General features: G+C 41.3%; 1 protein-coding gene across 2 annotated transcripts; it reads left to right on the forward strand.

The window, feature by feature from the left end:
* Nucleotides 1-5700: 5700 nt before the first annotated feature.
* sec24b (SEC24 homolog B, COPII coat complex component) lies at nucleotides 5701-22241 on the forward strand. 2 transcript variants are annotated; one of them, XM_058064403.1, is made up of 24 exons: nucleotides 5701-5906; nucleotides 6567-7106; nucleotides 7269-7394; nucleotides 7853-7993; nucleotides 9348-9431; nucleotides 10002-10153; nucleotides 10244-10428; nucleotides 10517-10619; nucleotides 11266-11392; nucleotides 11473-11582; nucleotides 13199-13311; nucleotides 13397-13515; nucleotides 14408-14463; nucleotides 14543-14749; nucleotides 14821-14944; nucleotides 15031-15189; nucleotides 15257-15430; nucleotides 16507-16617; nucleotides 16705-16880; nucleotides 16956-17093; nucleotides 17169-17273; nucleotides 17432-17524; nucleotides 17822-17925; nucleotides 19429-22239. In XM_058064403.1, exons 1-24 carry the CDS (start codon nucleotides 5813-5815, stop codon nucleotides 19538-19540), a joined length of 3453 nt encoding a protein of 1150 aa, XP_057920386.1. In that variant the 5' UTR covers nucleotides 5701-5812; the 3' UTR covers nucleotides 19541-22239. The 2 variants fall into 2 exon arrangements, with proteins under 2 accessions (XP_057920386.1, XP_057920387.1); XM_058064404.1 differs by lacking the exon at nucleotides 7853-7993 and having other exon boundaries at nucleotides 19429-22241.
* Nucleotides 22242-22505: the final 264 nt, after the last annotated feature.

The following is a 22505-nucleotide window of genomic DNA, read 5'->3' on the forward strand; positions in this document are numbered from 1 at the left end:
AACATGCTAGGTTAATTGGCCACTCCAAATTGTCCATAGGTATGAATGTGAGTGTGAATGGTTGTTTGTCTATATGTGCCCTGTGATTGGCTGGCCACCAGTCCAGGGTGTACCCCGCCTCTCGCCCGAAGACAGCTGGGATAGGCTCCAGCACCCCCTTGACCCTCGTGAGGAAAAAGCGGTAGAAAATGAATGAATGAATGAATGAATGAAAAGAGTTAAAAGCTAATAAATGCTAACAATTTGACTTTGCAGTCATCAACTTGCATTACTTTTTATATACAATCAAACAATCCTCCTTTGAGGCTCAACCTCTACATGCAAATGGAGTGGAATCCTGTTTTTTTTTTTTTTTACTCAAAAGTGAGGTCACGTTGAAATAAATCATTGGAATGCAAACGGTAATTTCCGAAAGGCCGCATGCGTGCGCACACCTTCTCTTGTTTCCCTGCATTACCTGAGAGCACGCCTGCAGCCTGATTAAAGGACATCCGATACTCCGACATCAGCGGTTGCCGTGGCGACTAACTGGTGCAAATTAACCAGAGTGTGGTGGTCATTTCCCCTGTTAAAGTGTTCAGGGAGGTCGTGGAAGCTAACGTTACAACAATCACGACAAATACTCGCAGTCAAGTGTTGGGATTCTCGGGAGAGCTTAAGCAGCTGGGGGGGTTAATTCCCTTTTTGAATATATTCTTTTTATCTTTTTCGGGCTTCGGTATTGGATACCAGGATTATTCCTATAATGCTGTGGCCCTAAATGGATAAATGGCCAAAAAAATAAGAGCAAGGAAGAATTATTACAGACAAAACGGGAGGAATGGTCAAAGCAGACTTTTCCCTTCGAGGAAAAAATATATTTAAGACTTAACGGTATTAAAACCAAGCTGTAAAATGACACAGTTGTCATAACATTTATGGAGGAAAATGCTTTTTTTAAGCATGATGGCTCTTCCACCCTCCTCTCCCGGGGAAAGATTTAATGCTCGCTGATGTCTGGATGACTAATGACCTTCCCATTGAAAAGCAAATTATTTTTCCAAGCTGCTTTTTCCTTGACATCTTTTTTTTGGTTTGTGTTCAAAACATTATCAGCATACTAACTGTATATTGGAACTGTGGGGCCAAAGTCATTTTTATTGTTCAATGAAAAACTACGTTTTTTTAAACTGCTTTGATAGGCAGCAGTTGTACCATTACACCACCAGGAAGTGACAGGTGAGATTCTGCCATGTTATTCTCCTATTCTGTTGGAGCACAGTGCCAGATAGTGTCCTGTCTCTGTGCTCTATGTGCATCCATTTGCAGAGAATGCAACCCCTTCCTTAAAATGGGGCACCCAATGGACCTTGGGGGCCCTACACACAAATACAGCATAAAAAAACAATTATATCAGCACTCAAAACAAAACTGCATGATAGAATCTAGTACTAAATGTTACTAAAAGAGCTGCACGGCGGACGAGGGGTTAGCGCGCAGCCCTCACAGCTAGGACACCCGGGTTCAATTACACCCTCAGCCGTCTCTGTGTGGAGTTTGCATGTTCTCCCCGTGCATGCGTGGATTTTCTCCGGGTACTCCGGTTTCCTCCCACATTCCAAAAACATGCTAGGTTAATTGGCCACTCCAAATTGTCCATAGGTATGAATGTGAGTGTGAATGGTTGTTTGTCTATATGTGCCCTGTGATTGGCTGGCCACTAGTCCAGGGTGTCCATAGGATAAGCGGTAGAAAATGAATGAATTGAGTTTTACATGCAGAAAATTAGCTGCACGTGGAGGAGTGATTAGCATGCAGGACTCACAGCTAGGAGACCCGAGTTCAATTCCACCCTGCGTGGGTTTTCTCCGGTTACTCCGGTTTCCTCGCACATTCCAAAAACAATTGCGACTCCAAATTGTCCATAGGCTGGGATAGGCTCCAGCACCCCCCACGACCCTTGTGAGGATAAGCGGTAGAAAATGAATGAATGTTACTAAAAGTTGAATACTAGACTATGCATGCCAGTCATTTTTGGGTCTATTTGTTATGAGGTGCAGTATTCCTCTCAGGTTAACCGTGTCATCCATTTAAAAAGAAACATAAAAAATAACAGCTACTTTACAGTTATTTACTACATTTCTCATTGGCCTCTTATTCTGAGGTAAGGCAGAATAAATAAACTTTTACAAGCACTTAACATTAATGTTACACCAATGTTGCAGCCATGAGCTCATGTTCTGACTGAGCTGACCCCCCCGCCTTCAACGCCACCCTCCCAATTTAAACCTTACATATCGCACTTATCCTTACTCCTCCTGCACCCTATAGGTGTTGATCTTTTATGATAGCCTCAGGCATTGGAGCCTTGTGGAGACCAAGTATAGTGCCAGCCAGCACTGTTGATTGTCTCTTAAACATTTACAATGGCCTTGGCGCAGCCCCCCCCCCCCGTACACTACAGGAGTTTCCCTGCATATATGACTTAGCTGGCAATAATTCATGCACACATGAGAGCGTTTGAATGGAGGTGAGGTCACGCACAAGCCAGCCCCACGCAGAGAGCGCCATTAACCGCGATGCCCTTTACTGCTCCTGAAGTGGGTCCCTGAGCCACAATGTCTTTACAGGGCTGTGTTTTTATACTACATTCAGGATTTTGTTATAGTTTATTTGGATTTGATATGCCAAGTATGAGCAACATGTGAGGAAAGCTGATGACATGCTCATGTTCAGCATTATCCAATACAATGAATGACATGGTCCTCCATTGCCATAGGATCCTCCAGCCATTGTCTGCACTTCACCACCAATGAGGTGGGGCTTTTAAGGTAAGAGGATGGGTGTAAATCACAAAGGCATTCACACTTAGGGACAATTTAGGGCAGGGGTCTCAAACTCAATTTACTTGGGGGCCACTGGAGCTAGGGTCTGGGTGAGACTGGGCCGCATCAGGTTTTCAAAAAAAACAAAAAACGCATTTATTAAAAACAGAAAAATGAAAAAACTTTGCTTTGGTTCCAATTTTCTACAATAAAAGCTCTGATAAAACATTCCACTGTTCTCAAATATACATTTTTATTTTTGTACACAAAATAAGATGAAAAATAAATAAACAAATCAAGAATAAAGAAAATCAATCAATCAGTGATAAATAAATATAATAATAATAATAATAAAACAACAAATAATAAAAACTTAAGAAACCACATATAGTTGGTGGGTAGACAAATGATTTTTTTCAGATTAAAATGAACAAAGCATTATTAGAGCCCTGTAGACATGACAAAACACGACTATAGTCACATTTATACTCTTTTTATTTACAACATATTGCGCAACTGCAGGGTCTTGAGACACATGCTAACTCGCAAACTAGAGAGCTAGCGACCTAAACGGTAGCCTCCAAGTTATTTCCTTTAAACTTCATTCATTCATTTTCTACTGCTTTTTCCTCCCGAGGGTTGCGGGGGTGCTGGAGCCTATCCCAGCTGTCTTTGGGCGAGAGGCGGGGTACACCCTGGACTGGTGGCCAGCCAATCACAGGGCACATATAGACAAACAACCATTCACACTCACATTCATACCTATGGACAATTTGGAGTGGCCAATTAACCTAGCATGTTTTTGGAATGTGGGAGGAAACCGGAGTACCCGGAGAAAACCCACGCATGCACGGGGAGAACATGCAAACTCCATATAGAGATGCCCGAGGGTGGAATTGAACTCCTAGCTGTGAGGTCTGCGCACTAACCACTAGACCGCCGTGCCGTCCTTTAAACTTAAATAGCCAAAAACTTACCACTTCCACACGGATAGGGAGGATAACTATTAACAGTTATTTAACCTTTAACATGAACATTAATCAAACGTAATCATTTTTTCTGGGTACATGATACCATACAGCATCCATATCAAACTTGCGCGGGCTGCACTAACATTAAACTTTCGTATCAAGGCGGGAGCCTACACTAGCATCCGCGTGTTTGAGACCCCTGATATAGGGTCTCCAATTCACCGAAAATGAATGAATGTGAGGAAGTACACAGACAGAACCTAAAAAAGCACAAGGAGAACATGCAAACTCCACTTAGATGTTCCAACAACTTGAAATCCCTGCCTGTGAGGCTATTCTAACGTGCAGGCATCAATATTATATAGTATTATATTGTATTGAATTATTTAATTCCCATCATGCAACGCGACTGTACCAGCAGAGGTCACTAAAGGTGAATAAAAGTTCACATTTTTATTCATCCATTGCATTCTTCCTTGCAGTCTTGATAGGCTAGACAAATATGTAGATATTTCTTGTATATTTTTGATATTGTATTTACATGTGTCATTAAAAAACGGCTGGTTGGATGTTTCTGAAATAGAAATAGAGTAGTTGTAGTTGAAGCCAGTGCCCGGAAGATGGCAGCATTGTAACGTTTGGGGTGGTCAGCAAAAAACCTACTCCAAAGGTAAATGTGACGTCACTTCTGTCGGAAACAATCTGAACCAACCTGTACTTTTGCATATATGTTGGTGAGCTGGTTTTGACGTAGTTTCCTGAGAAACTAAAGACTTTGAGGGGCCACCTCACCTGATGGAGATGTTGGTGGGCCAGGTGAAATCTCACATGGTTACATTTGCGCAATGTTGACACTTACAAATTTGGTTTGTTAAGTTTCACATTATAATTTTGTTCACTTCCGGTGTAAAGAAAAGGAAGGAAGGACCTGAAAAACATGAAACAATAAGCAAACGGGCTTTAAAAAGATATCATAGCTTGTGTAGGTTTAATGGAATAGAAGAAAAATAAAAGTACATTATAATTAAAGTAGTAAATACAAATATTATTTGTCAAGAATAAACCGGAAATAAGTTAGAGTAAAGACAAAGGAGATACTGAGGATAACGATGTAAATAATGGAGTAAAAATATTGCCCGAATCCCATTTATAAGTCATTTTGGGGTATGGATGATGCAATATTACTTATTAATACTTAATATTATACTTATTTGTGAATTAAATGTAATTCTGTACAATTACTGTCTGTAATTGTAGTCTTCTTACAATGTTGTTTGCTTCAAGATGCATCAAGTCTTTGAGTTGTCTTTATTTCTCTGTTGACGAAATGATGTCATCTTCAATACTTGTTCAGTTTCTTGATGTCTTTGTCATGTTTTTTCAGTCATAGAAGCATTTCTTGACACAAACACACTCTCAAAGCACAGGTTCTGCAACAGTTACATATGACTGATGGTAATGGTAGTGGTTTAATTGTATTTGAACATACATTGAAGTTACAATGGAATACATTGCATAGTTCAATTTGCAGTTCCACATGTCCAAAAGGAGTAGGAAGAATCAAATCTTAGTCAATCCTGTTTAAAATGTGTAATCAAAACTCCCAGGGAAGAAAGTCAAGTGCCTCACAATGGAGCGAGCAGTGGATTCGTTTTTATTAACCACGATGCAAACGCGACATGTAGTGTTTCCTGGCCAAAAAAAATAAAATTCGTACAATTCAATTTTACTGAAATTTCGTCTGCAGATCGATATTAAAGTAAATTAATATCCCATATACATTTTATCTTGTCCTACATCTCCGGTTCATGAGTTTGAAAAGCTTAAAAGTTGCACTTAATTTTCCAAGCACTAATTTGACTTGTTGTGATTAGTCTGTGATATAAATTCTGATTGCCAGTGAACGCATCCAAGCATCACACCATCCTGCTCATCCTACTAGTCCGGGCCGGAAGTTAGGTTGGCGTTGAGGGGGGGTCAGCTTTGACCAGCAGAGACGGTGACACTCATGCAATTTGTGACGGAGCCGCCGAAGTGATGTCTGCGCCGGGGTTCTCCAACGTCAACGGCTCCTTCGGCTACAACCAAAAGCCGACGCCGAATGGTGGAGCTAACGCCCCCCATCAGAACGGTAACGGAGGCCGGATGATGCGATTAGCCAGCTCCCTGGGCTTTAGCTTGCTAGTGCTATGGGCTTTTATTTTATTACCTTTATTACCTGTCACTACGACAACGTATTGTATCACTCTTTAACATAAACACAATTTCTTTGTATTTTAACTTTAACAGTCAAAACAAAAATAGTAGGTTTAGCTAACCTAAGATAAATCAGAGGAGATAGCTGCTAGCATTAGCCTAGCATAGATAGGACCTCAAGTAATGCTTTGAGCACAGTGTAGCAATGCGATATTTCATTTATTTACATGAGATAACATAACCACAAGTGCACTATTACAACTTATTATCTAGCTATGTGCGTGTGTGTAGTGGCATTATTACACCGTCCTACTGAGCCAACAGCTGCTGATGAAGCTTGTTTGCAGCTTTGACCAAAGAGGGATAATATTTGCCATCATTGCTGCTATCATAACAGAGGTGCTCAAACACAGGACCGTGGTTCTCTAACGTCACTTCCAAAAACCTCTAAGTTCACAGTGATGTATGCTATGAAGTTGGTTACACATTGTTGCTATTCCCTTGTTACCTGTGTAAAACTAGTAACAGGGAACTTTTCATAACATAAGGATATATGTATTAATGTTAACTAAATAGAATTATACCTTCTTCCCAGGTCCAATTCAGACCTACACCCCCACGTGTCCACCCGTGGGTTACTATGGAGCACCGCCGCAGCAGCAGAACTACCCTGGCATCCCGTCACACTATCCCAGCAAAGCACACACCATGAACAGTGTCCATAGTGCGAATAACTACTACCAGAACCACCATCAGCATCCCCATGTAGCACCCACCTCAACCATACCCTCAAACTACCACTACGCCCAACAGCCATTCCAGCAGCAACATCCGCCCTATGCCACTCCGGGAAGCTACTATGGACAGCCGCCATACCACGCGCTCCCAGCTCAGTGCCAGCAGCAGCCCACGTTGTTACCAGCCCCACCTAGCGGACCCGGGGCCCCCACCTACCCCATCGTTTCCTATCCATCTGCGGCAGGGACCAGCCAATATGGCACTCTCACCTCCACACAGACCTTCGCCACGCCTGGAGCAACACAGTACAGTGCTCCCCAGCAGGGATCCACGGCAGCAGCATTGCATCCTGGGTGCAGCACGGCCCCGCCGACTCAGAATGGTCAAGCAAGCACAGGTATGTAATTGGATCCTTCATTCATTCATGCGATTAGATGATTTCTTGTCAATTGTGAATGTTCTGAACTTCTGTTTCCTTACCAAACCTTATGCACTTGCTGTAGTGTTGTTTACAATGGACTCAACCTAAGTCCTTTTTATCTCGTCTGCTCAAAAACAGCCCACCAACACTACGACCACCATGCCTCTCGAAACAACGACTCCTTCAGCGGGGGTGTGAACGGAGTGCGACCGCCCTCGGCATCCTCCTCTGCGTCAGTCCATTCCTCGCCGGTCCGCGATCAAGGTAAATGGACATTAATGGATGGAAAATGGGCTTTTTTTGCAGGAATTATGTCATAAATGCCTCAATCAACCTTAACACGAGCCGTAACCCATGCCAGCCTAAAACTCAACAACACACACAAGTCTTATTTAAGTCTTGATTAGTTTCTGATAACGTCTACTATAATGGGTAACACGGGTGTAAAGGTGACTATATGACTTCTAATGGCTCTAACGTTAACAAAAACCTATTTAGAAAGTCATAAACATGGTCTAACTATGAAAATGTTAGAAAACAAGGAATCCTATTTCTTGGAAATGCAATGTCTACGCTCTATTCACAACTGGAGTTCCTAATTTTTACAACAAAATATTACTGTCCTTTTTAATGTAAAGACTCACACCAAGAAGTTGAGTGCCTGATCACGTCCGCTCGTCTTCTGCCCTCCTGTCCCCGTTCCCCATTCCCGTCTCCAACAGGCGGCCAGTATGGATATGTTGCTATTAGTGGAGATAGGTCTACCTCTGCCACCACCTCATGTCCGCCCGCTGCCCCCTTGTCATCCAGCTCTGACGATGAGGAGGATGACAATGAGGAGGATGACGAGGATGAGGAAGCAGGTCTGCTTTAGATTTTTCCTGGCAGCAACCCCCTCCTAATCCATCCCCATCTACAGCTACCAAACCCCTCCAATGTTGACAATTTGTACATCGCTGTCCATCCAGCTGACCGCCCATCTTCACCAGTTGCTCATTTTTTTTTCCATCATTCCGCAGTTTTTCTATGTTCTATTTTTGCTTGTGTAGCTACGAACGGTCATCATATTTGGTAATCTTTAGGTAAAGATCACATGGCAGCCAACTCAATATTGTTGTATTGCATGCTGGTGATGGCATCGTAAGCATTGGTAAGATCTGACCGATTTTTAAGCGCGATGCTAATGAATGTGGAGGCACAGCGGTCGAGTGGTTAGCGCACAGACCTCACAGCTAGGAGACCAGGGTTCAATTCCACCCTCGGCCATCTCTGAGGGTTTGCATGTTCGCACCGTGCATGCTTGGGTTTTCCGGGTACTCCGGTTTCCTCCCACATTCCAAAAACATGCTAGGTTAATTGGCAAGTCCAAATTGTGCATAGGTATGAATGTGAGTGTGAATGGTTGTTTGTCTATATGTGCCCTGTGATTGGCTGGCCACCAGTCCAGTGTGTACCCCGCCTCTCGCCCGAAGACAGCTGGGATAGGCTCCAGCACCCCCCGCGACCCTCGTGAGGAAAAGCGGTAGAAAATGAATGAATGCTAATGAATATGTATGTCAATTTCAACAATGCAATTTCTACTACATACTAATATCCTCATGAGGGTCGCGGGGGTGCTGGAGCCTATCCCAGCTGTCTTCGGGCAAGAGGCGGGGTACACCCTGGACTCACAGGGCACATAAAAACAAACAACCATTCACACTCACATTATATTTATATATATATATATATATATATATATATATATATATATATATATATATATATATATATATATATATATATATTCCTATATGCCATCCAAAATGATTTTAATACAATTCATATTATTGCTTTCAATCTTTGATGAGCTGTCTTGAAAGAGGTACAGCCATCTTACTGTTTTCCCAGAGCAGATAATCCACAACAGCTCCAATTTAGTGCCGTGCTAATTGGATCTGTTGAGCTTCTCTTTGCCTGTCATATGGGATTGTTGTTGGAAAAAAACCCAGGAAATTCAGACAGTAATAGCGGTACTAAGATTCATTTTGCGCCTAGTTTCTTTTTACATCAAAGGATACATAATAAACATTACCAATTGATAACATTCCATTATGTTTCTAATAGTATAAGAAGTGACATCCTCCTCAAATCTTTTTTTAAAATATTTATTTCATGATTTTTTTGCCTCATGCTCAGTCTGAATCATTCTGTGTCATTGAACTGTGATGCTTTTAGGTTGGGACACGTCATCTTCCACCACTGGCACTGCGTCTCCAGTGCCCAATAACTGCGATTCCCTGGAAGGAGGTGGTTATCCAGGTACATCTTGTACACTAACATCGTTCATACACATTTTAAAGGTCATTTTCTAAGCTGTCATTTTTAGAGCACAAACACGGACGTGTTAATTGGTTGTTTGACCCTTTAACCTTTTACTCTGTAACCCCTTATTATTATTATTATTATTATTATTTGGGGGGGGGCTTAATTACAAATAGACAATGAAATGTATTTGCAGTTGGAATACTTTCAAAGCAAAGTTGCATTAGTTGAATCTCGTTTTGTCATCACAACGACCCGTGGGGTGGGTCCTTGGAATGTTAAGGGGTTAAATTATGCTGTTATGCTATATTTTTGCAGAGGGGCTTCTGTTTGCAGTGGAGAAGTAATTACATATGGTTATAATAACTTGGCTCAAGACCTCTTTGAGGTCTACAAAATGAGGGGATCAAATATCATTCCTCCTCTGCATATATATTTTTTTAAAGCTCAAGTTCCCCTAAGGGGTACTAGTACCTCCATTTGAGGACCAGCAGACGAGATTAAGTAGAGATTGTACACTGTTGCACAATACTGCATATATTATATGTAGATATTTTCAACACACAGATTCCATGCCACCTTCCGCCAACATAACCAATCAAGCCCCGCCTGACAATAGCTATGGTTACCCTGGCACGCAGCCAGACTATCACCAGGGGCCTACCTCGCCGCTGGACCCGATGTTTTCTCAGGACCAGCTCGGCCCTTCAGGGTACCAGGTGAGGCAACCCACTTCAGTTCATATACAGGGTTTGAACATCTTAGAGGTGGTCATCAAAGTAGATACTCACTTGTGGGTGTGTGTTCAGCCATTCCCAAGCCTGTCCCAGCTATCTGCGGCCCTTGGGGGCTTAAGTGGGGTCCCAGAGCTGGAAGTGGAAGCCCTCAGGCCGATCAACCTGCTGAAGGAGCAGAACTTGCTGCCCCCAAGACCCCTAGAGGCACCTGAACCCAACCTGAGCTCCGAGCTGAAGAAGGTCAACTGCAGCCCGCAGTATGTAAATTGTTATGACCCTTGGATAATAATAGTGATTTACTCAATAATTGATTCATGACAGTTCCTTTTTCTCTCTCCAAAACAGGACGTTCCGATGTACCCTAACCAGTATCCCTCAAACTCAGGCTGTTCTCAACAAGGCCAGACTCCCACTCGGCCTCATCCTTCACCCCTTCAGAGATCTACAGGTTTGACCTGAGCTCCTAAAAACACATTCAGCTTCACTTGTATAAGATTGTAAATGAAACACAAGCCAATTAAGATGCAACTGTAACACTTCACAAAAAATGACATATACAAAAGCATAACATTAATGAGCTGGACAGGAGGACACACATGTTAGCAACGCTAGCTACAGACAGCGATATTTTCTTGGTAATAAAAAAAATGCAAACGAATGCAATCAAGTGGCTCCAGAAGGTCATGGTATACATAAATACCACAAACTTGCATTTTCGTGTCGTGTGATTGTAGTTAATTGTGTTTAGTGGAGAATAAACGCTTTATACCACTTATCTTATCTAGTTTTCTTTGCCTGATTCCACGCTCATGTTTGGTTATATCAATTATCAAGCTCCTTAACACTTAAAGGCAGGATCAGATGCAGGAAGTATGTATGTTTGTTATTAGAGGTGGTATAGGTAAGAGAGTCAGAAGGTCATTGATATTATGTAAAAGGTAAACAAGCACATTTGCCTGGAAAGCAATAATTACTATTTAACTCAAACATTTCAAACATATTCGGAATGCATTTGCATATAATTACTGTATATTCCAACAATAAGTGTCAAGATGCATCTGAGCTACATCATTGGTGTTTCAATGTCTCTGCAGCAATTGCCAGTCATCACATCCAACACTATAGTGCGGTGCCGCTACTGCCGCACCTATATCAACCCCTTCGTCACCTTCATAGGCCAGCGCCAGTGGAAGTGTAACCTCTGCTACTGGGTCAATGACGGTACAAAACGTTTCAGTACAATGTTTGTTTTTATGTAGCTTTGCAGCATGAGCCACTCTTGTGTCTACATTTTCTTTCAGTACCGGATGAGTTCATGTACAACCCGGTCACAAGATCCTACGGCGAACCTAACAAGAGACCAGAGGTCCAGAACGCCACCGTAGAGTTCATTGCTTCTTCAGACTACATGGTGAGACTCATATAAATACCACGTACTATCATAACTATTACAATAATAATCTATAAACAACAATTGACAAACTCATTTGTCATGGTTATTTGGTTCCAGGCCCGTATTTTATATTTTTAGATAAGGATTCCATATCTACAAATGGGAGATTTTTGCAATGGGAAACCTGTTTAGGACCTTCTAAATATGTTTTTTAACACTATTGGAGCACTTTAGACATAAAATAGTAGACTCACACTCATGTCCTGCTGTGGTTATTGTCTTATCAAAGTAACATTACAGATACCCGTGACCAGTGTAGAATACTGCATATTCTTTGAATGCATCTTCTAAACGCCTTATAATTGTGTTTGTTAGTTTAGCCATTTTTATGCTTGAAAATCTGCTTAAATATGCATATTTTTGTATTTTTATTAGGCCATAGTCAACCACAAAACAGCAATAATGTATTGATTAAAATATTTATAGGATTTTGTCCATAGTTAACTCATAATTAATTTCTGATGTAAATCTCTGTTAACCGATTACACAACATAACTACATCAAATTTTACATTAAGGGATATAAGTTTTGGAAGTATGGACTGTTATTTTATTCAAAAAATCATTTAGAAACCCCCCAGTTTTGTTCATGTTTAATGCGAGCGGTGTCGTGTCCCACTTTGACGGCCCTTGAACGCATCATTAGATTTGCTGACCTTATTGAGTGCTAATGTCTGTGTATATTTGTTCGGTACACAACGTCTTTGAAAGTCTAGGCTTGTTGCTTTTAATTTGTTTTACAATATACATTAGAAAGGAGATGAATTGGATGGTTATAATATGTTTTACTGACGTGTGGATGACGAGCTAATGTACTGCTATTGCTAGCGCTGCTAGCTCTTCAGCTATGGTCACGCTAACACAGTCCCCCAAATAACTGTCCTCGGCTCATACCCACATTTTCGCTGGTTGAGACACTCAAGGTCCAGGTACCTCTGTGTAAATAGTTTGGAGTTAAATTTACCAATCAAAATACCCCTTACTTTGTCTATTTCTGCTCAATATTTGTTCCTACTTGTGGCTCCATGGTCGCCGCTACTTCCTTAAGTGGGCCGATGTTCAAACAGGATATGCGCACGTTAATTGTGCATTAAAAAAGTTTTAAAGGAAACTTCCGTTAACGTGTTTAACCATAGTATTAATTTATTTATTTTGCAAAAGCATAATAGGGTGAAGCCGCAAAATTTAAACCGCAAAAGTGGCAAGGGACATCTGTACAGTACTTTTAGCTTGTTGTTGTGCGATAGTCAGTCCACTAGAGGGCAGTCTTGTATTAGCGTTCGTCAAACACAACATTAGATACCAGATATTTAGCAATCCATTACAAGTTGCGGTTACATATTTTAAGTTCAAGTTAATTTAACAATGTGTTTATTATTGTGCTTGTATCTTGTTGCTCTATTTTTGGCCCTTTCTTTGTTCTCAATAAATGAATATTATTAAAAGCAAAAAGTACAGTAAAGCTTAAATAGTATATATGATAAAGTAGTTGTTGTATTAGTACACTTTTTGTGGCCACTTACAGAGAAATCTCATTACAATTCCACTAATAAATATGCCTCTTTGCACATTCAGTTGCGGCCCCCTCAGCCTGCCGTCTACCTGTTTGTCCTGGACGTTTCCCACAATGCAGTGGAGTCGGGTTACCTGAGGCATTTCTGCAGCTTGCTCCTGGAGAACTTGGATAAGTGAGTGTAAAAAATGTAGTCGCAATTTCTGCCTATAAAGAGTTTCAAGAGGTTGAGTTAACAAGGCCGTAATGATGTTTCTCAGGTTGCCTGGAGACTCACGCACTAAGGTGGGCTTCCTCACCTTTGACAGCACCATCCACTTCTACAACCTCCAGGAGGGACTGTCGCAGCCACAGATGCTGGTGGTGACAGATCTAGACGGTACTTACACCAGCAGAAATGTAAACATCACCTTAAGGCAGGGGTCTCAAACACGCGGCCCACGAGCCACATGTGGCCCGCAGGATGCTAGTGTAGGCCCCCGCCTTGATACGAAAGTTTAATGTTAGTGCGGCCCACGCAAGTTTGATATGGATGCTGTATGGTATCATGTACCCAGAAAAAATGATTACGTTTGATTAATGTTCATGTTAAAGGTTAAATAACTGTTAGTAGTTATCCTCCCGCCCTGTGATTGGCTGGCGACCAGTCCAGGGTGTACCCCGCCTCTCGCCCGGGGACAGCTGGGATGGGCTCCAGCACCCCCCGCGACCCTCGTGAGGAAAAAGCGGTAGAAAATGAATGAATGAATGAATGAGTTATCCTCCCTATCCGTACGGAAGTGGTAGGTTTTTGAGTTTTCGAGTTAGCATGTGTCTCAAGACCCTGCAGTTGCGCCCTGCAAATGCTTTGTTAATTTTAATCTGAAAAAAATAATTTGTCTACCCACCAACTATATGTGGTTTCTTAAGTTTTTATTATTTGCCGTTTTATTATTTTTATATTTATTTATTTATTACTGTTTGATTGATTTTCTTTATTCTTGATTTGTTTATTTATTTTTCATCTCATTTTGTGTACAAAAATAAAAATTAAGATATTTGAGAACAGTGGAATGTTTTATCAGAGCTTTTCTTGTAGAAAATTGGAACCAAAGCAAAGTTTTTCCATTTTTCTGTTTTTAATAAATGCGTTTTTGGGGGTTTTTTTTGGAAAACCTGATGCGGCCCAGTCTCACCCAGACCCTAGCTCCAGTGGCCCCCAAGTAAATTGAGTTTGAGACCCCTGCCTTAAGGTGTCACGGCTGTCACTCACTTCTTATTTTTCCTTGCAGATGTCTTCATACCCTCTCATGACAGTCTAATGGTGAACAGGAAGGAGAGTAAAGAGGTAGACATTTAAGCTTTTGTATAATTTGTTTCTGTTTACATGAGGATGAATTGGATTTTTGCGTCGTCCTCTGATTTAGCTTGTGAAGGACCTGCTGACCTCCCTGCCCGCCATGTTCAGCCAGAGCAGGGAGACGCACAGTGCACTCGGCCCTGCCTTACAGGCCGCCTACAAACTCATGTCGCCCACTGGAGGACGTGTCAGTGTGTTCCAGACACAGCTCCCCACGCTGGGTGCTGGTTTGCTGCAGTCCAGGGAGGAACCCAGCCAACGCAGCAATGCAAAAGTGAGAAAAATTGAACAAGCACTCATTTTTATGGAAGTGACAACCTACAGCTTTCTTATGTTTGCTTGCAGGGAGTTCAGCACCTTGGCCCCGCCACAGACTTTTATAAGAAATTTGCACTGGACTGCTCAGGACAGCAGATTGGTGTTGACCTTTTTCTTCTCAGCTCCCAGTACTCTGATCTCGCCTCGTTGGGTAAGAGTGCGCCCTTTCATTGCTTTCTTCTCTTAATGTCGCTTTAATGTCTCACGCACACCACCCACGACCATTTTGCTTTCCAGCCTGTATTTCCAAATATTCAGCTGGCAGCATCTTCTACTATCCCTCCTTCCATCACATCCACAACCCAGCCCAGCTGGAGAAGTTTCAGAAGGATCTGGAGCGCTACCTCACCAGGAAGATAGGCTTTGAGGCGGTTATGAGAATACGATGCACCAAAGGTTTGCCGTCCATCCCCAAGCATAGCCCGATAACACTTGAAATAGCTAACTTCCATGTCCTCTTCAGGTTTATCCATCCATACGTTCCATGGGAACTTCTTTGTACGCTCCACCGACCTGCTGTCCCTCGCCAACGTCAACCCTGACTCGGCCTTTGCTGTCCAGATGTCAATCGACGACTCTCTGGTGAACTCCTCTTTGGCATGTTTCCAAGCAGCGCTACTCTACACCTCCAGTAAAGGTAAGTGTCATTAATGTTGGGGGTTATCAGCACTTTGTAGTGCATGTTAGATGTGTGGAAAACACTACTGTCATCCCTCGTTTATCACGGTCATTTGGTTCCAGAGCCGATCGCGATGAATGAACGTAGTGAGAGCATAGAAAACCTGTTTATGACGTTTTAAATGTATGTATTTATCTGATGTTTGATGCTCATAAACAAGCTCTAGGGCAGGGGTCTCAAACTCAATTTACCTGGAGGCCACTGGAGCTAGGGTCTGGGCAAGGCTGGGCCGCATCAGGTTTTCCAAAAAAAAAAAAAAAACGCATTTATTAAAAACAGAAAAATATACAAACTTTTTCAGTGCTTTGGTTCCAATTTTCTACAATAAAAGCTCTGATAAAACATTCCACTGTTCTCAAATAACTTAATTTTTATTTTTCTGCACAAAATAAGATGAAAAATAAATAAACAAATCAAGAATAAAGAAAATCAATCAATCAGTAATAAATAAATATAATAATAATAATAATAATAAAACTGCAAATAATAAAAACTTAAGAAACCACATATAGTTGGTGGGTAGACAAATTATTTTTTTCAGATTAAAATGAACAAAGCATTATTAGAGCCCTGTAGACATGACAAAACACGACTATAGTCACATTTATACTTTTTTTATTTACAACATATTGCGCAACTGCAGGGTCTTGAGACACATGCTAACTCGCAAACTAGAGAGCTAGCGACCTAAACGGTAGCCTTCAAGTTATTTCCTTTAAACTTAAATAGCCAAAAACTTACCACTTCCACACGGATAGGGAGGATAACTATTAACAGTTATTTAACCTTTAACATGAACATGAATCAAACGTAATCATTTTTTCTGGGTACATGATACCATACAGCATCCATATCAAACTTGCGCGGGCCGCACTAACATTAAACTTTCATATCAAGGCGGGGGCCTCAAACTAGTGTGCGGGCCGCGTGTTTGAGACCCCTGCTCTAGGGACACATTACTGTTAGAACATTATGAAAAAGTCATTTTTGTATAATAGGGGACTTTTTAATGGTACATTTGTCTAATGTTGCAGGAAAGAGGCGTATCCGTGTCCACACCCTTTGTCTGCCTGTGGTTAACCAGTTGAGTGATGTGTATGCTGGTGCTGATGTCCAGGCCATTACTTGCCTGTTAGCCAACATGGGTGAGTCACAAGCATTTGCCCGTTTGTGAGCTTCTTTGTGTGAAATGTCATATCTATTCATATCTATCTATCTGTTTAATATCGTAGCAATCGACCGGTCCGTATCATCCAGCCTGTCAGATGCCCGTGACGCCCTGGTGAATGCGGCGGTGGACTTTGTGAGCGCCTACAAGAGCAACGTCTCCAACCTGCAGCAGTCTGGCGTGGTGGTGCCTGCCATCATGCGCCTTTTCCCTCTCTACATCCTCTGTCTGCTGAAACAGGTGTGCCTTTCACACGTCATACAATCAGACTTAAATGGGGATTTGACTTTATAAAACTGTAATTTGCCCTCTCAGAAAGCATTTCAGACGGGGACGAGTACACGCCTGGACGAGCGCGTCTTCGCCATGTGCGAGTTCAAGACGCAGCCGCTGCAGCAGCTGATGCGAATGGTTCACCCCGACCTGTACCGCCTGGACAACATGTCTGACCAAGTGCGCTAGCATGAGAAACAAAACTTGAAATTATCCTTCAGAAAATTGATCTCAATTGCTATGTCTGTCCTATAGGGGGCGCTCCACCTTAACGATACACTGGTCCCGCAACCTCCTCTGCTGCACTTGTCTGAAAAGAGGCTGAGCCGAGATGGAGCATTCCTCGTGGACTGCGGCAGTGTACGTTTTATGCTCTTGGCAGCTCTGCTGTGATGTGTTCAAAAACCGCTATGAGTTAATCTTGCAATAATTGTGTAATAATTGTATAATTGTCCTATATCCAACCCCTTGTGGCATTTCCTTGGCGACTAATTCGATTTTCCCCCTCATGCATCCAGGTGTTTTACCTATGGGTTGGCACACGCTGCAATGAGATGTTCATCCGAGATGTTCTGGACTACCCCAACCAGGCTTCAATCCCCGCCAACATGGTCAGTGCTAGAAAGTGCTCTGCCTTTTGTGGTAGTGCAGGGTTTTTAAAACATGCACCGCAAACAAGACTTGCTGGTGCTGCGTTTCACCTCTAGAATGTTCTGGCAGGGCGGACAGCAGCCGTCAGCGTGTTTATCTCCCGTTTTTTTTTTTCCATACTAGAGAAGGCGGGGTTGATGCCTCCAAAGCCACCTACATACCAAACATTCCACATTTCTTTGCACCGCATTGTGCAACTGCAGCAGTGAAAGCTTGTTGTTGTTGTTGATGTTTTATTGTGGTGGTGTTTCTGGCAGAGTTGCATTCCTGAGCTGCAAACGCCGCTGTCGGAGAGGGTGCGAGCGTTCCTGGACTGGCTGCAGGACAACAGAGCATTCAGCTCCATCGTACACGTCATCAAGTAAGCACTAAAGTGCATCTTAAAACACTATCAGTGACAGGCTCGGCAAGGTAATGGTAATGTACTGTAACAGGATCACAAATACACGTGCCAAAAAATTGTCCCCGGTTGATGGAAACAAGGTCTGATTAAGAAGACCGCACACACGTCATCAACTATGCTCACAATCACCGCAGGCTCTTGAGAGGAAGTTCTTCTTTCTCCCTGATTGATGACAGGGACGGCCTCTTCCTCAGGGAATCTATTGTTTGTGCTGCCCCCCTCCTTCCTGAGCGCCATTGTTGTGTCGCTCAGCAGTGTTGTTGTGCAGCACAGCAGGACTGATCACACAAATAACAATCTAATAGGGATTTCTCTTTGACCTTTTTTTCTTGATACTCACAAGAAACGCAACTAATGGGAAAAGTTTAAACATGTTTGAAATGAGGGTTTTTTTTTTTGTTTTTTTTTGGTAACAAATTTGGACAAGAAAAAACATGGCAAAAATTCAATTATATGATTCTTTTTTCTTGTTTTAATAAAATTAAATCTTGTAAACTATGCAAATTAACATATTTTATATTATTACCAAAAGGATGTACCCTAGTATGATGTTGAAATAAAACCTAGAAAAGATTCTATACAATGGAAAATACTGTACATATGCTAAAATGTTAGTCAATAGGATCAATATATAGATATTATGTTTATTTTATTAACATGTTCATTTTAATATGAATATTATGTTTCAAATATAATCTATATGATGATTATAAAAACATGGCTACACGGAGTGTATATTTTTGTTTGTTTTGCAGAAAGAAATATCAAAATCTTTACGTGAATACAAACATGGTTAAAATAAAATTTGTTGTTATTATTTAGATATTTATTTAAGAGGAAGTAAATTCCCAAGTTTAACCTTTTAATAAGGAAATTGGAAACGATACTAAGATTAAGACCTTATGAGTTTTGTTTTGTTTTTTGGTAACAAATTTGGACAAAAAAAAACATGGCAAAAAATCAGATTATATTATTTTTTTTGTTTGTTTTAATAAAATTAAATCTTGTAAACTATGCAAATGAACATAATTTCTTTTAATTATTAATATTTTATTAGATTACCAAAGGATCTACCCAAGTATGATGTTGAAATAAAACCCATAAAAGATTCTATACAATGAAAAACATATGTACATATGCTAAAATATAAGTCAATAGGATCAATATATAAATATATATTATGTTTATCTTAACATGGTTATTTTAATATGAATGTTGTGTTTAAAATATAATCAATATGATTATAAAAACATGGATACATGGAGTGAATATTTTTATTTTTTTTGCAGCAAAAAAAATCAAAACTTTTACGTGAATACAAATAATATGTTTAAAATAACATTTTTGGTTAATATTTAGATATTTCTTTAAGAGGAAATAAATTCCCAAGTTTAACCTTTTTAATAAGGAAATTGGAAACGATACTAAGATTAAGACCTTATTGTCTTTCTCCATTTGTAGGGATGGCTCCTCAGCCAGCGCAGTTGTCCTCCAGCACCTGGTTGAAGATCGGTCCGAGTCGACATCATCCTACTGTGAATTCCTGGAGCACATTCAGCAGCAGGTGTGCTAGTAAGAATCCCATCATTCTGGATGGTTAGCAAGAAGACTGGTGTTTTTTTAGTCTGTCACTGATTGGGCCGAGCAGGGTTGAGAAACAATGAAGGACCCTTGACCGCTGACTCATAGCTTCTCTGAGATCGCTCAAGGGGACCAGAAGGGAAATGGAGCCAAGGAGATGCACCTTTTGTCATAAGCTTCCCTTGTAAGCTCTATAGTTCTGTTGTTATTTTTTTTTTTTTGTTTTAGAAGATTTTACTGAAAATGTGACTGAAAACACTGGAGAGGAAAAGCTATTCACTGGAGTATGCATTGAACAAACATGGTTACTTTGATTGCGAGCGATGAGACCGTGAAGACCCCTCATTTGCGCCTGACTTCTGACCGACCATCCCTTTTCTGCCGCTTATCGAAGGAAGGAAGTCCAGACTTACCTCTCCATGGCCACTTTGTTCAGCTCCTCCCCGGCAGATCCCAAGGCGTTCCTGGTCCAGTTGAGAGACAGTTTCTACAACATCTCCTCGGTCTTGCCTGACGCCTTATCCTGGTTGGACATGCCCTGGACGAGGTGTCCAGGGCATGGGAGGCTTCCAGGTGGCATCTTGACCAGATGCTTGAACCACGTAATCTGTCTCCTCTCAATGCGATGGAGCATCGGTTCTACGCCGAGCTGCCACCTTGGAGTCCACAGGCACTGCTTTCCCATTGGAAGGTGTGTCTGGGGGATTGAGGTCTTCTAAGTATTCCCTCTACCAGTCCTAAACCTCTCAAGTCAAGGTCAGCACAGGAACATGGCCGACTTTGAACATGGCCGCAAGCGCTCTTGGGAGGTGGGAGTTGAAACTCCTCTTGACGAGGGCATCTTCTCCCCCACCATCGGTGCCTCACTCAAGTGTCCAAAATATATGGCCACATGTCTGATGACACGACCACAATGTCAGTCATAGAATTGCTGCCTAGGGTGTCCATGCTGCCAAGTGCACATATGGACACTTGGCCTGTCACGATAAAGGTCAGTAATTATGAGCTCAAATTTGACCCCCGACAATAGATTAACAATACACTACATAACTCTGTGTGTGAGTTTTTATTGTGTGTAAGTGTTTTGCATTTTTTTTCTTAACAGAGACGTATAGCGACGCTGGGAGTGCTTTGCTGTACAGTTTTTGAAAAAAAAAAAAAGTAATGGCTGGAAGGCACATGTTTAGAGTTCACATAGTTAATATTCTGCATTATACGTTGGTAGTGTATGGTCTGTTTTTATCCACCTATTTTGTTGCTGTCTGTGTGAAATTCTTTTGACACCAGATATAGGAATTATGTGATGTGGTGACTATCCGCGATTCTTAACTAATATGGTTCCTCAAACAGGAACACCACGCTTGAGTATCATCTAGTGGCTCAAATGTGACATGACGCAATTATGACATGACAATGATTTTTGAATGATAATCATCAATCAATAGTAATTCTTTAAATTATCGAATATATAATTAATAGCATAATTATCGACCGGCAAAATGTGTTATCGTGACAGGCCTAGTGGACACCCTTATGCTTGAGCAAGGTGCTTGTTATGGACAATCTGTGACGAGCACAGAATCCGATTAACAAAGCACTGCTCGGATTCAGATCAGGGGGCCATTCCTCCCAATCACGCTTCACCAGGGCTTGTTGGACAACAAGGGAACCCCTGAGGGAGCACTTGCTACTCCCTCTTGGGACTCCAAACATAGTGGGTATTCTGAGAATTGGACTGCTGAGGTCCCTGCCTTCGGCTTCCACCCAGCTCACTCTGCACCCAACCCCTTCAGCCTCTCCATCGAGTGGTGCGCTCATTGGAAGGGTGACCATTGTGGCTTCTTTAGGGTATGCCGGGCCGGGGCCCATGGGTGCAGGCCTGGACATCAGACTCTTAACATTGTGCCCCACCTCCAGGACTTGCATCCAGGTGAGGGAAAACTGTTCAATGTTTTTTTTGTCTTCATGGGGATCTGTTGAGCCACTCTTTGTCTGGTCCCTCACCTAGGACCCTACCAGGGGCTACTTCTGACCAGTCATTAACAAAAAAGAATTCCCCTTTTTGTTTCTTTTACTTCTGTGACTATAAATGTATGCTATCCTCTTTGTAACTACTGAAAATAATCTTTTATGTGGGATAATTTATGAAACAGCTTATTAAATAAAAAAGACAAACCGAACCTGATAGATTTTTAAACATTTAGTATCCCCTTGGTTGTTTTTTTGTTTGTTTTTAAGGCAATAGCTGCCATTACATCATAACACTATGTTCCAATAGTTTCCATTGCGCTCATGTTCCGCCCTCGCTGCATCATTCACCCACTCCCCAATGACCTCATCACTCCTGCAGCCATTTAATAGAAGGTTTGACCTCAGCGCTTCAACGTTACAAGATACACAAGCTCCTTTTTACATATGTATCATGTAAAATAGTTTTTAACATCAAATTGCCATTTTAACACGAAATATTTTAGTTTGAGCTAATTGAACTTTTATTATGTAAAATGGAGTTTTATGTGATGAAAATCGATCAACACTTTTGAGAGAAGACACACTCTAGATCAGGGGTCTCAAACTCAATTTACTTGGGGGCCACTGGAGCTAGGGTCTGGGCGAGACTGGGCCGCAACAGAAAAATTAATAAACTTTGCTTTGGTTTCGATTTTCTACAAGAAAAGCGCTGATAAAACATTCCACTGTTCTCAAATATCTTTTTTTTTTTTCTACACAAAATAAGATGAAAAATAAATAAACAAATCAAGAATAAAGAAAATCAATCAATCAGTAATAAATAAATAAATATAATAATAAAACGGCAAATAATAAAAACTTAAGAAACCACATATAGTTGGTGGGTAGACAAATTATTTTTTTCAGATTAAAATGAACAAAGCATTATTAGAGCCCTGTAGACATGACAAAACACGACTATAGTCACATTTATACTTTTTTATTTA

This window comes from Doryrhamphus excisus, chromosome 2 (genome assembly GCF_030265055.1).
Source record: "Doryrhamphus excisus isolate RoL2022-K1 chromosome 2, RoL_Dexc_1.0, whole genome shotgun sequence".
NCBI classification, from domain to species: domain Eukaryota; kingdom Metazoa; phylum Chordata; class Actinopteri; order Syngnathiformes; family Syngnathidae; genus Doryrhamphus; species Doryrhamphus excisus.